Here is a 12,721-nt window from a genome sequence, read left to right as displayed (position 1 = left end):
AACAGTTACAATTGTGTCGCATCAGGAAGTGCAGGTGTACCGAGCGTGACAAGCTTTCAATTAGTTTAGGTTTATATTTGTGTGTGCCTTATTTAAATGTTAGGCTTTTTTTTCTTTGGGGCCAAGTGTTGCCTTGATTATGTCACAATGGCTGCCTGTGTTGTTCTGCTTGCAGTTTTTGGAGAGCAGACAAATGATTATGTATTGTTATGTATTTATGAAGTCCTTTGTGTTTTCTCAGTGTGGGAGATCCAGACAGATGTTAAAAAAACTGCCGTGTGTGCCTCAGTTTCAATATGTTGAAGATTAGATGTAGCCTCAGCATGGCATCTATTTTTTTTATATAAGATGATGCAACTTTCTTTACTGTCTCTCCTGAGTAAAAAACATTGCACAGCTGCACGCATAGAACACAATAAAACGATAGTGAAACACAGTCAATGTCCAAATAGCCTGAAAATAACGCAATAAAACAAATACTTTGGCTGCTGAAGCAGTTCATCAGGGTCTCATATTGACAGGCCCATCCTTACAATGCCCACAGATATTTCCTGTAAAAGTTCATGCCTGTACGGTTTACGAATGGTTCATGAAAGTCTCAGTTTGACGTTGGAATATATTCATTTTATATTGATATGAATAAACTATTTTCGTGTTGCCTTTGTGAAGTTGGAAAAGGTTGAGGCGTGGCATGAAGGTCAATGATGTGCTAATCTATGTGAGAAAGCGTTCACTTTCCTGCATATGGTATCACTTATGTGAATGGATGCAAGGCCAAGTCCTTTGGGGTTAAAACACTAATTTAATTTGGAACATGTTTTAAAATATGAATTATTGACATTAATGTTAACAATGTAGCACAACAAAGCAAGCAAATTGTGTGTGTTCCAAAACAATTTGCTGAGTTGTTTTGACTTAAAGTCAAACCTCGGTTCTCGAACGTCTCTGTTCTCGACTAAATCGGTTTTCGACCAGAAAATTCGAAATTTTTACGATTCAGATTACGACCGAAAACCAGTTTTCGGCCAAACTGAGCTAACCTGAGTACGCCACTTGACTCCTCTCGGCTTCCTTACACAAGGAAGTTAGGCTTCCTCGTATAGCGTTCATTGTGAGCAGATGTGTTTGTTGTGATTTCCGCAAATCTGACTGTTTTTTTATCTTATTTGTCCATAGTGTATTAGCACCTAATCATGGGCTAATAAAATAGTTTCGGATTTCGACCAAATTGCTTTTCGAACAGCCTTCTGGAACGGATTATGGTCGAAAACCGAGGTATGATATATGACATAGGAGGACAATACAAGCGGCAACTAGTTTTATAAACTCCCTATTTCTTTGTTGAAAATGCGGGAGAGCCAATTTTCATATGAGCAAAACTTAAAATGTTTTGTTGGATTGCCCAACTTAAAAAGTTTATAGCCTTGAAATTTTGAGTTCACCCAACTTTTTTTTTTTAAATGTACAGTACTACAAGAACAATTCCACGTGTCTGTGACTGTGTGTGTGTGTGTGTGTGTGTGTGTGTGTGTGTGTGTGTGTGTGTGTGTGTGTGTGTCCTCAGCACTTAAGACCAACAATCTGCCATATATCATGTTTCCATCCGCGCCGTCGCTGCCTGGCTGGGGGGTCACGAGGGTCCTGTGAGAAGCCATCCGAAGGTGGTTGTGGATGAGGAAAGGTCGTGGCGAGGTTGCGAGTGTGTGATGTTTGAACTGGTTGCTCCGTGTTTTCGCTGTGTGAGCCATTCAATGTCTTAGTGGTGGGATCCATTTCAGCCTGGCTTCACCCTCCAGGAGGTGAAACAGATGTCTGACAGGGAACTGGCAGCTCAGAAATACCCGAGGACATATTTTTACAATCTAATACAATTTTCTCTTTTATTTGTTTGACAATTTCAGTGGCTGTCCGTTTTTTTTTTCCATGGATTTGGAGAGTTCATAGGCCGCATCATTAGGTACAATTGCACACATTAAATTCGAATGCTCGTTTTGATTGACGCTGTCAGGGGTATTTATTGGTTTATTATTGTGTTTGTAATTATTTCTGGAACCTGATAAGCTGTCCCCTGTCGTAACCGGTGGTCCTTGAAAGGATTAATGAATTATTTTCAGACAAATTAAACGTAACCCTAAATTCATAAATGTTATTCTCAACCCAACTCACCTGTATTTATACTGTATAGCACTTTCACAACAGCTGCAGCTGTTAAAAAAAAAGAGAGATTTTGTTGCCCCTCAACAATAAATATGCTCCGATTTCTGTAGTCTCTCATGTTTCTGTTTTTTTTTTAATTCAACACATTTGCAAACATCTGCTTTTACTTTGGAAAACAATGCTCAACATTTTTGCCCTATTTTCTGACTTGTTACAGACCAGCTTGTGCTTTTTCTGCTCTGTCAATTTGAAACAATGTCTTATTTTTGAACAAAAGGATGGATTTTTTAAAAATACAATTAATCAATTAAAATACGCGTTAATTGCAGCCTCATGTAAATGACACCGCAACACCATCAGCAGCATGATAAGCTTTTTCATCTTCATGATTAACATCACCTGCTGTGTGAGACTGTTGACTATATGAATATATAACAAAGTTAACATTCATAGTACAGTATAGAGTAAAAGGGGGTTGTGTATGTGCACGTGTGTATCTTGTGTAATTTTTGATTTACTGCATTAATCTAAATAGTTTATGATGGGTAGGTCCTCTTCCCATTGCAATAAAACCGTCTGTTGGCCGCCCACTTTAGACCATTTTTCTCCTTTTGATTTCCCACTGTTCGTTTTTTTCCCACAGATGAAGATGAGAAAACATTTGGGCGACGTCGTCCGAGGACTTGTTGCCTCGAGCGTTTGCAGACAATCACTTGATTTATGAACACGCTGAACAGCGGTATGTGCTCTTTTGGCATGTTCTCTTTTGGCTCATCATTTCGTACTCTCCTCTATGAATGTCCTTTGTATGGATTTGTATAAGTGGTTGTGTGTTTTGCAGAATATGTGAACATATTTGCTTTTATGTGTGCGAACAAAACGTTTCATGCGTGTTGGTAGACATATGTCAAGCGTTTGCCTTTATCTTCACTTTTATTGCAAACCAATGTGGCATTTTAAATGGGACAATTATCTTTCAGTAGTAATACTGTCAATTGTTCTTGATATGCCACGCAGAAAAAAATAAGGCACAGAGGAATTAATGAGCAACGATTGAGAAATCCATCCATCCTTCTCATTCATTTTCGAATCCATTTATCCTCACGCGGGTTGTGGGCGTGCAGGAGCCAATCCCAGCTGTCTTCGGGCAGAAGGCGGCGTACACCCTGAATTGGTTGCCAACCAATCGCAGGCCACACACAGACGGATAACCATTCGCACTCACAATCACACCAGGGGACAATTTAGAGTGTTTTAAGTAATATACATTGCACGTTTCGGGAATGTGAGAGGAAACTGAAATACCCGGATAAAACCCACACAGGCACGGAGAGAACATGCAAACTCCACACACGGAGCCGGATTCGAAACCTGCACCTCTGCACTGTGAGGTGGACGTGCTAACCAGTTGCTCACTGTGCCGATCACAAATAAAACAATTCCACATAAAGTAACAATAAAGTGTGACTACTGTATCAGACAAAAGATAAACCCAATAAACATACAATGCAGTTTTTAAATGGTGATTTTATGGATCAAGGGTGGAGCAAAGGGAGGAGGGGGGGTATTCAAAGTGACTCGCCCCAGTGTGAAATCATGAATTTAGTGGATTAATCACATTTGTCAGTTCATTTTCACCGACCCCGTCCAAGGCTGATTACCTCCAGGCCTATTCAATCCAGAAATCAAAGAGATTAAAAAGGAAAAAACGAGGTCGGCCAAAAACGATCTCAAAATGCTGGAACAAAATGCCACGCTCATGGTTACATTCTGTTAAGTCTCCAGCAGGGGGCAGAGGTGGACCTGTCCTTCCAGCTGCACACCTGTCACCCATCATCATATCAACGGACGACCTCAGGACGCTCAGTCCGACCATTAGGGGCCAGATAAATGCCTTGCTCAAGCCATTATTCAAATGCTGTGTTCGAGCCGTTCAACGTTATTGCGACATAGTTCTCTTGCCTCGTTTTGTATTTTTCCATGCAAGTAGTATTCCTAGTTGTATTTTTTTTTTTTTTGTAAAGATATTCTCGGTGTGTATTTGTCGTGGATTGGCCATCTTGTCTTTTTTTGACAAGCTATTTCCTTTAATCTTCTCCTTACCTTTTGCAAGCACTTTTTGTTGTTTTTATCCTGGTTATTGTTCCACCATCATTATTTGTACTTTGTTGGCCTCACACCTCTTTTTTTTCATTAAATTTATCTAGTTGACAACTATCAGTCTACGTTTATAGAGTCTGATTCTGTCCGTAACCTTCCGGACATTCTGACAGCCACGATACAAAGAAATCCTTTGTCTACTAATTGAGAAAGCATGGAACAGTGACAAACCTTCCCAGGAGTGGCCATCTTCCAGAAATTATTTCAAGCCCAGCAACGACTCATCCAGGAGGTCACAAAGAAACTCAAGACAATGTCTAAAACACTGCAGACCTCCCTCGCTTCATTTAAGGTCAGTGTTCATGACTCGATAACAAGGAAGAGACTGGGCAAAAATGGCATTCATTAAGTTCCAAGGTCAAAACTGTTGGTGACCATAAAGAACATAAAGGCTCATTTTACGTAAATCTACTGCACCATTTCAGAAAAAGAACATCATACCAAGAGTCAAACATGGTAGCGTGATGGTCTGTAGCTGCAATGCTTCTACAGGACCTGGATGACTTGCTGTGCTGAACGGAAGCATAAAGTCTGCTCTTCATTAGAATATCCTGAGGAATAAAGTTCAGCCGGTAGTTTCTAAACTCAACATGCAGCACTGGTGGGTTCTGCAACTTCTGAATGCCTTAAAGATTTTGGCGTGTCCTAGTCAAAGTCCGTCGGGACTTAAATTTGATTGAAATGCTGTGCAGGCATGACCTTCAAAAGGATATTCATTCTGTAAATTTTTAGTGCCGCTAATCAAAGCAATTCTGCAAGGAAGAGTGCCCCACAATAGCGCCACAGAGACCCTCTCATTGTACCAAAAGAATTTCATGATTATGGATTCTCAATCAGAAGGTAGATAAAATATGACCATGTCTTACAAATGTTTGGATTGTGCGTGATGAGCACCTCTGAAGATGATATCCACATTTTCCCTGCAGTGAGGGGTCACGAATAGGGAGCTGGAGGTCTGCTTTGCCTCTTGGGGTGCACACACACACACAGGGAGCAGTGCAGTGTTTACAGAGAAGATTAGAGCAGTTCCACTCTGTGCCTCAGCTGCCACATGTGGAAACCATGAGAGGAATGCACGACGGCGGTAGCGATGATGCGCTGACAGCGTCTGCTGCGTGCATCACCACATTTCTAACGCTTCGAATCCTCCAAAATACCAACTCGGGTTTTCCCACACAGCCGCCCTGCTGACAAACATGAGTAAGTCACCCTTGGAGCCACTTCGTTGAGTTTAAAGGGGCCAAAAGTGCTACGAGTTGCAGTTCAGCTCAGAATATTCTGGGGGAAAAATAGGGAATTCTTTTCAGTGAGCTGTATTCTGTACCAGTGTTGGCAAAGGTAAAAAGTAAAAAGTGTAATAACCATAGAACGGGTCCAGCTGATCACAATACGAACAATGCTATGAAGTATGATTCAAAATACTTTCCTGTCATAAATACTTTTTTTTAACCACCGAGACTAATTTCTTGAGAGAAAATAACAGTAGTATTTCATATTGTGCCCGTTCCTGAAATCATTTTTTTTCCCTTGAAGAAATAGAATTTTAATTTAAATCGCTGTTTTTCTCAGAAAATTAAACATTCTTAGAGCAGCTGCTATTTTATATTTGTATTTGCCTCAGAAAAATTGCCTCCGACTTTTTGTCCTGAACAATCCTAAAAAAAAAAGTACTCTTCTTTAAAATGTGGCATTTTCTTTCTTTTTATTTGGATAAAACATTTCCACTGTTTTTGTTAAAAAGAAATGAAGCATTTTTTTCATCATTCTTGTTGGATTACCACTTTTTCCTTAGAAAAAAAAATAAGATTATCAGTTTGATTTTTTCCCCTCCTGGGAAAAATATAACTGTCACACTTTTTCCTTAAAATGAACATGTAAGAGAGTCATTTTTTTTCTTGAAAAAAATATTGTAAAATTAGGCCTTTTTCCCTTGAAATCTGGTTTTCCAGATTAAAAAAAAAATTCCTTTACAACCAATATGTTCTTGTAAAACACTCGAATTTCAGCAATACCTCTAATGGGCAGTATGTGGGTGCTTCCTGGTCTCTGCATTTTGTCCGTCAGGTGTCTTCACAGGCAGAGTAGTTTTTAGTAGTGTATAGTTTTGTTTTATTATTTTGGTTAACTTCCCTTTACACTTGTATGACAGGGATGTGTTATAAATAAATAAAAGCAAATGATGCCGCACAGGTGTTAGACCGACACCTAGGGCAACCTATCCTTTGGTTTCATCTCAAAATTTAATGATGCGGTCAAATGCCTCACAGGTTGCATTTCGTTCCCGCAACTGTAACTCACTCACGACAACCCCTGTGAACACGACACAGGAAGTGCCGCTTTTTGTCCTCAACCCACAGCTTGGTTGCAAGATCATGATGTGCTCATTATCAGTTTCTTTATCGCTGGCACTCAAGTACACTGTGCAAAATGTAAAGAAAAAAACGTATTTGAATGCAAACTTCTGCTTATGTTTGGCGCATATGGCGTAAAAAAAAAAAAAAAGAAAAATCTGGATTCAGCACCTGTTGGCCAGGCGATCCACTAACGGAAACGTGATCGTTCATTACAAGCTCGTTTGACGCTCTGAACAAAAGCGCAAGAGAGTCATGGTGCTAATGACATGATCCTCTCTCTGGTTGCCTCCTCCTTTTACATACTGAGTTGTAAACCAGCTGATTCTGAGAGTACAGTCTTCACACAAGGTGATAAATTAAGAGTTAGCTGATATGGTCTGAAAATAAATCCGATTTTAATCATATTTTTTGTTTTCCCCCCATTTAATTTCTAGAAAGAGCAACTGACAATGTCATCTTAAGATTATACAAAACAAGTTATCTCCTGCAGAGCTTGCTGATGATCCGATCTTTTGAATCCGGTATGTTGCAGAAGGGAGCGGACTGGAGTTTGACACCAATGCCCGACTGCAAACGCCTATTTTTGCCAGAACGTGTTTTCCCAAACATAAAATCTTGCTCTTTTGTCATAACATATAAGCATGATTAACTTTTGTGAACATGAACATGTTCTGCAATTTAATACCATATAATGAACCGTCAAACATCATGGCTCACCTGGTCCATATGTAATTAGTTTATCCCTTTTTTTTCCCCAAAGAACAATACTATGCCATTCTTTAACAATTGTTGCTATTTTTCCTTTGAAATATCCGAATTAAAGAAGACTTTTTCTTTCTTTATTTTTTTTTTAAATCATGGGATTTTTTTTTGGTCCTAAAAACTATGACTTGCCGCTGTTCCAGGGATGCTTTGTTGCATTGTTTGTTTCGTTTTGGCTCTCTTGTCAGCAGCTACGAAGAAGTTTGCTCAGTCGCAAACAAAACTTTTTTTGTCACGCTATGACCTCAATAAGTTGAGCAGATTTCAAAAACCAGTCGCAGGAAAACTCAGCTCAAGTGACTACACTCATGCCGTACGGATCAAATAGAAACCACACTCATTAGCTTCACCAGTTATCACCCTCTTGCGTCCTCTTGTTGTCGTCTCTTTTACAAAGACATCTTTCGAGCCAGTTAGTCACCCACCGGATTCAGAAATCGGGTTTTTTTTTTTTGCTCACAAAATAGAGGTAACACTTTAATTTTGATTGTGTTCTGATTTTTCGTTCTTGTAAGCGTACCCGAGAGTTCAACATGGGGCAAAAATTTGCTATTTTCATTCAATTCTGTAGAAATTATGACATCCACAGCAGACAAGATCATAAACAATTGGCAGATGGATTGCATGCCCTTCCCCCCAAAAATCTTTTTTTTTTCATCTCAGCAACAGCTTTATTATATTGATGTTATGGGCAGAAGAAGCCACAGCTTGGCTTGATAAAAAGGATTCTCAACAGGTGGGAGTGTTTATTGTCAAGTTGTTGTTTATGGAAAACAAGATGCTTTGTTCCAGCGAACAAAGGCCAATTGAGGAGGGGATTTAATTTTCTTAGTAGCTCAGTTCTGAAGCTTTGAGTAAAGTACAGTGGATCACGATGCTTTTCTCCACAAAACATAGCAAGTCTGAGTTATTTTGTGTTATTTTGTTGAATTTTGGACACGTTTGCCTGCCTTTTACTGCAAAGAACTCAAAACGTGTTTAGTCAGGAAGCAGACGTTTGCCATAAAGAAAGATGCGACGACACGAATGAACATGTTTTCATTTTATAAAAACCAAAATAAATATGAATAAGTTAATACATCCATTTTCATAAATACATACTATATGCTTGCTCTCCAGTAAAAAGTATCTCCAAAATTCATCTTTCTCACCCCCCCCCCCAAAAAAAATGTGTCCCTGGTTTAAGAAAATATTCAAACATGACGATACACGAGTTTCAAGTGATTATATTTTCTTAATTTTTCTCGATTCCGGAGATGCATGGTTTTGCCGCCCCCCCGCCCCACCCGTCACCTCTCCCTCTTTCATCTGTAAAGAAAAGATATCCAATATTATGCAGATACAGTAATCTCTCGTTTATCGCGGTTAATGGGGACCAAAACCATCCGCGATAAACGAAAATCCGCGAAGTAGCGTCCAATTAACATAAACAGGTAAAAAAAAAAAAGGTTTTTTTTAAAGTCCGCAAACGGTCCGCGAGAAGCTGCAAAACAACAGCGAGTCACATAGAGCAACATATACAGTAATGTACTCCATGTATATTTTAAAAAAAAAAAATTATGTTTGAAAAAATCCGCGATGCACTGAAACCGCGATAAACGAACCGCGAAGTAGTGAGGGATCACTGTACATGGTTTTCATCAATGAAAAAGAAATGATGTATCAAAAAAAAAAAAAACCAGTAGATTTTACATGAGTTTGTGGGTTTGAATCCATCCCCGGCCTCCCTGTGTGGAGTTTGCATGTCTTCCCCATAACTAAGTGGGTTTTCTCCGGGTACTCCGGTTTCCTCCCACATTCCAAAAACATGCATTGCAGGTTACTCTAAATTGTCCCAAGGTGTGATTGTGAATTGTTGTGAGTTTCATTGATAGTTTGTCTATTTGTGTGCCCTGCGGTTGGGTGGCAACCAGTTCAGGGTGTACCCTGCCTCCTGCCCGAAAGCACCCAATTGGTCAATTGGATAAAAAAAGCATCCGATATTCCTTGGACTGAACCCCAACTTCACCCAGCCCTCCACAAAATTTGGACATATTGTGCATGAGTTCCATCCTTTCCATCTTAGTTTATCTGGATCATCAAATAACTACACATGGAAATTTGGAGATATTTTTTTCCATTGGACCGTGCCATAGATGCTATACTGTCGACACAGAGAGAGTGTAGAAACCTCTTTCGTGTCTGAGTCATACATGAAGGAGAAGGTGTGGATTGTCAATCAAATACATGGTTGATGCTGTATGAAAAAAGTTGATCAGACACAAGCACATTTTCTAGCCGAGTGCTTCCTGAGGGTGTGGTAGACCAGGTTATCATCCAGAAAGGACAGGTTGTCGTCAAATGCCACCGGGCGGCAACAGGCCTGCGGGGGCGCGTCCTTGGCCGGCAACCTCCCGTGGCGGGCCAGGTGGCGCAGGATCTTGTCGTAGTTCGTCTCCGACTTCCTGCAGGGTCCTGCGCAGTACCTGAAGATCATCTCCTCGCCCGAATGGTAGCCCAGGCCCAGGTCGGTCACATTGAGGTGGACCTGCTGGAGCGAGCAGCCCTTTGCTCGCCCGCCGCCTGCCTTCCGTGCCTTTGTTCCCGGGATCCTTTTCCGGCTCGACCCGTTCGTCCTCTCCCGTCTGGACCTGTTCCTCCGGTTCTGATCAGACTGGGGGATCCGCTGAGGCAGGGAGGACTCGCTGGGTGATCCCCGTATTCTGCTCACGGTCACCTTGACCAAATCCGCCACCTCGTCAAAGTCAGCTGGGATAGCCTCCTCCATAATGTCTAAAGGAAAAACGGATCATTGCCGTAATCACGTCATGAAGAGAACAAGAACATCCATCCATGAGTGCTTGTCTCTCAGCAATTATTTACCATCGTAAGATGTGTGTGAATGCTTGACTTCCAGCATTGCTACCGAAATACTTTGGATGTGCAACGGTGTGAACGCTTGACTCTCAGCATTCACGTCATGAAAATTTGGGACACACAATACAGTACCCGTAAGTGTGAATGCTTGTCTTTTAAAATTCCCATGATGATTTTGTGTCTCAACAATCATCCAGAAAGCTTTGGACACCACAAAAATGTAATTAATTGCTTGTCTGTAAGTATTCACCAGATGTTTGTCTTGCTGCATTTCCACTACAATACTTTGGATTTGCACCAGTGTGATGCTTGTCTTTGAGCATTCCGACATTGTATTTTTAAACTTAGCAACCTTACGAATACCTATCTCTCAGCATTCCCTTTTTTTTTTACCATAGTAGCATTAGTGTCAATGTATTCCCATTGAAATACTTCTTGCAAGCAGCATTTTTTAATATGTCAATGTCTTTTTTTACCCCAATAGTAACATTAGGATGACTATGTTTCATTCCCATGTTGTACCATCGAGACATTTCGTATTTTTGTCGACGCTTGTTTCAGCACCCTGACTGAAAAACTTGCAGTTGTGTGAACGTGTCTCTCAGTATTCACATTTGAACATGACTAACATGAAAATGACTGCTTTTATCTCAACATTGCCAACCACATTTTTTTACCATGGTAATATGAATATTTGGCTCTCAGCATTCCCATTCCAAATATTTTAGACATGCAACAGTATGATATGAATGCTTGTCTCAGCATACTGGCAAAAGTACTTTGTTCGTGCAACAGAGTGTATTTCCCAGCCTTCCCGCTTTTTTATGATATAAATATGAGTCTGAAAAGGCTTTCTCTCAGCATTGCCACATTTTTTTGACATCAGCAAGACAGCTGGACTCTTTCAGTATTCCCCCAGTAACTTATTGCCTCCCAGGCTCTTCCTTACAAGCGTCTGTCTGGTGGTCCACGTCCTCTTGGCTCTCACTGATTCCCTGCGAAGTGAATGACAGGCGAAACCGGAGCGGCGGGCTCTCCAGGGGCCTCTCCTCTGCGACGAGCACCAACCCCGGCGGTCCCGGGTCGGCGTGCACGACTCCGAGCACAATCAAACAAGTGGTCAGGCTATGCCATAGCGTCATGGTCCGCTCGGGTCCGGCAGCGGGACATGGCGCGCCTCGGAACTAGCTGCACTCATTCGGCAGAGAGAGGCGCTTCCCAAAGGATTCCTCAAAAAAAAAAAAAAAAAAAGAATAATAAAAAAACTGTTTTGCAGAAGTTCGTCAGACATGCAGTCCCACTGAGTTCAAGTCCACACTGAAGGAGAAGAACAGGAGACGTGATGGGGTGTGTTGGTGACGTGAGGCGATCCATTCCCGGGTGGGTGGAGACTTCAAAGGTCAGTCAAAAATGTGCTTCCAATCAGTGGGACATTGTATGTGCTGCTATTTGACGCTGCTCCCCCCCCACCCCCATGACATTTGATACACCCTCATCAGAACTACACAGCTCCACATAAATATGATATATGATGCAAAAATGACTCAGTATTGTGTCATGTAAATCAAGCGAACATAACTTTTACGCCCGCCTTTCATTTGCAGCAAGGGAGTGAGCTAACATGTTCGGACTTTTTTTGTGATATTTTTATTTTTTCTAAAGTAGTATTGCAAAAAAACAAACAAACAGCAATACTTGGGATGCTAATCCTTAAAATGCTCATTTACCATGGACCCATGTATTACTGCTGTGTGCTTTGTTTGTGTTTGTGTGTATAGTAGAGAGTCGTGATATCAAGAACTGGATGTCCGTCCAAAATTGATGAGAAGACGAGAAAAAAAAAACTTGTGGTCAGGGAGCCTCCAAAGAGGCTGACAGCAGCATGAAAGGAGATGAAGGAATTTCAGGCAAGTCATGGCTGTTTATTTAAAGGGATGACAATCTCCTGTCCTCTTCCTGTTTGGGCTGCAGGGTAGAGTGGCAAGAATATCGATATCGGCTGATTTCACTCTTGCATGATATAAAACCCTTCTCGGAACACCCTATAGTTATAGTTTACGTTAATGGTGAAAGTGTGTTTGTGCATATGTTGTGTCAGTGCATAATTATGGGTGCGTGGGTGCATATATTGTATGTGCAGTAGATGCGAACATACAGTATTTACAACTCACTGCACAACACATACTAATTCTCGTAAAAGCTCTAACAGACCTTGAGGTGTCAGTAAACACACAACTATTCCATTTACTGCAAGATGTTAAGTAGCGCTTTTACTTTGAGTTTTATTTGACTGATCCATTTCTTTTTCGCTTTAAAAGATCACCTAAGTGTTTTAGTAAGGTCTAAAACAAAGGACTACAGTTAACATTATTTTCTATTGGGGGAAAAAAAATGTTTCCTTCCCGGAGGACTGATTAAAAGCTGTTTGTTTA

General features: G+C 40.8%; 1 protein-coding gene and 1 long non-coding RNA gene across 2 annotated transcripts; one reads left to right on the top strand and one right to left on the bottom strand.

Annotated features, from left to right (window-relative positions):
* Positions 1–4,286: 4,286 nt before the first annotated feature.
* LOC109514092 (uncharacterized) lies at positions 4,287–12,190 on the top strand. The gene is made up of 3 exons (XR_002167934.1): positions 4,287–4,609; positions 11,566–11,688; positions 12,068–12,190. It is a non-coding gene; the product is annotated as an uncharacterized LOC109514092 (long non-coding RNA).
* Positions 9,329–11,557, bottom strand: LOC109514091 (glial cell line-derived neurotrophic factor-like). Its single transcript, XM_019866901.1, has 2 exons — positions 11,239–11,557; positions 9,329–10,205 (listed from the first exon to the last, which is right to left on the bottom strand). The coding sequence occupies exons 1-2, from the start codon at positions 11,429–11,431 to the stop codon at positions 9,688–9,690; spliced, it is 711 nt and encodes a 236-aa protein (XP_019722460.1). The 5' UTR covers positions 11,432–11,557; the 3' UTR covers positions 9,329–9,687.
* Positions 12,191–12,721: the final 531 nt, after the last annotated feature.

Source organism: Hippocampus comes, unplaced genomic scaffold, assembly GCF_001891065.2.
Source record: "Hippocampus comes isolate QL1 unplaced genomic scaffold, H_comes_QL1_v1.1 scaffold322, whole genome shotgun sequence".
NCBI classification, from domain to species: domain Eukaryota; kingdom Metazoa; phylum Chordata; class Actinopteri; order Syngnathiformes; family Syngnathidae; genus Hippocampus; species Hippocampus comes.
This window is presented reverse-complemented; position numbering and strand designations above follow the sequence as displayed.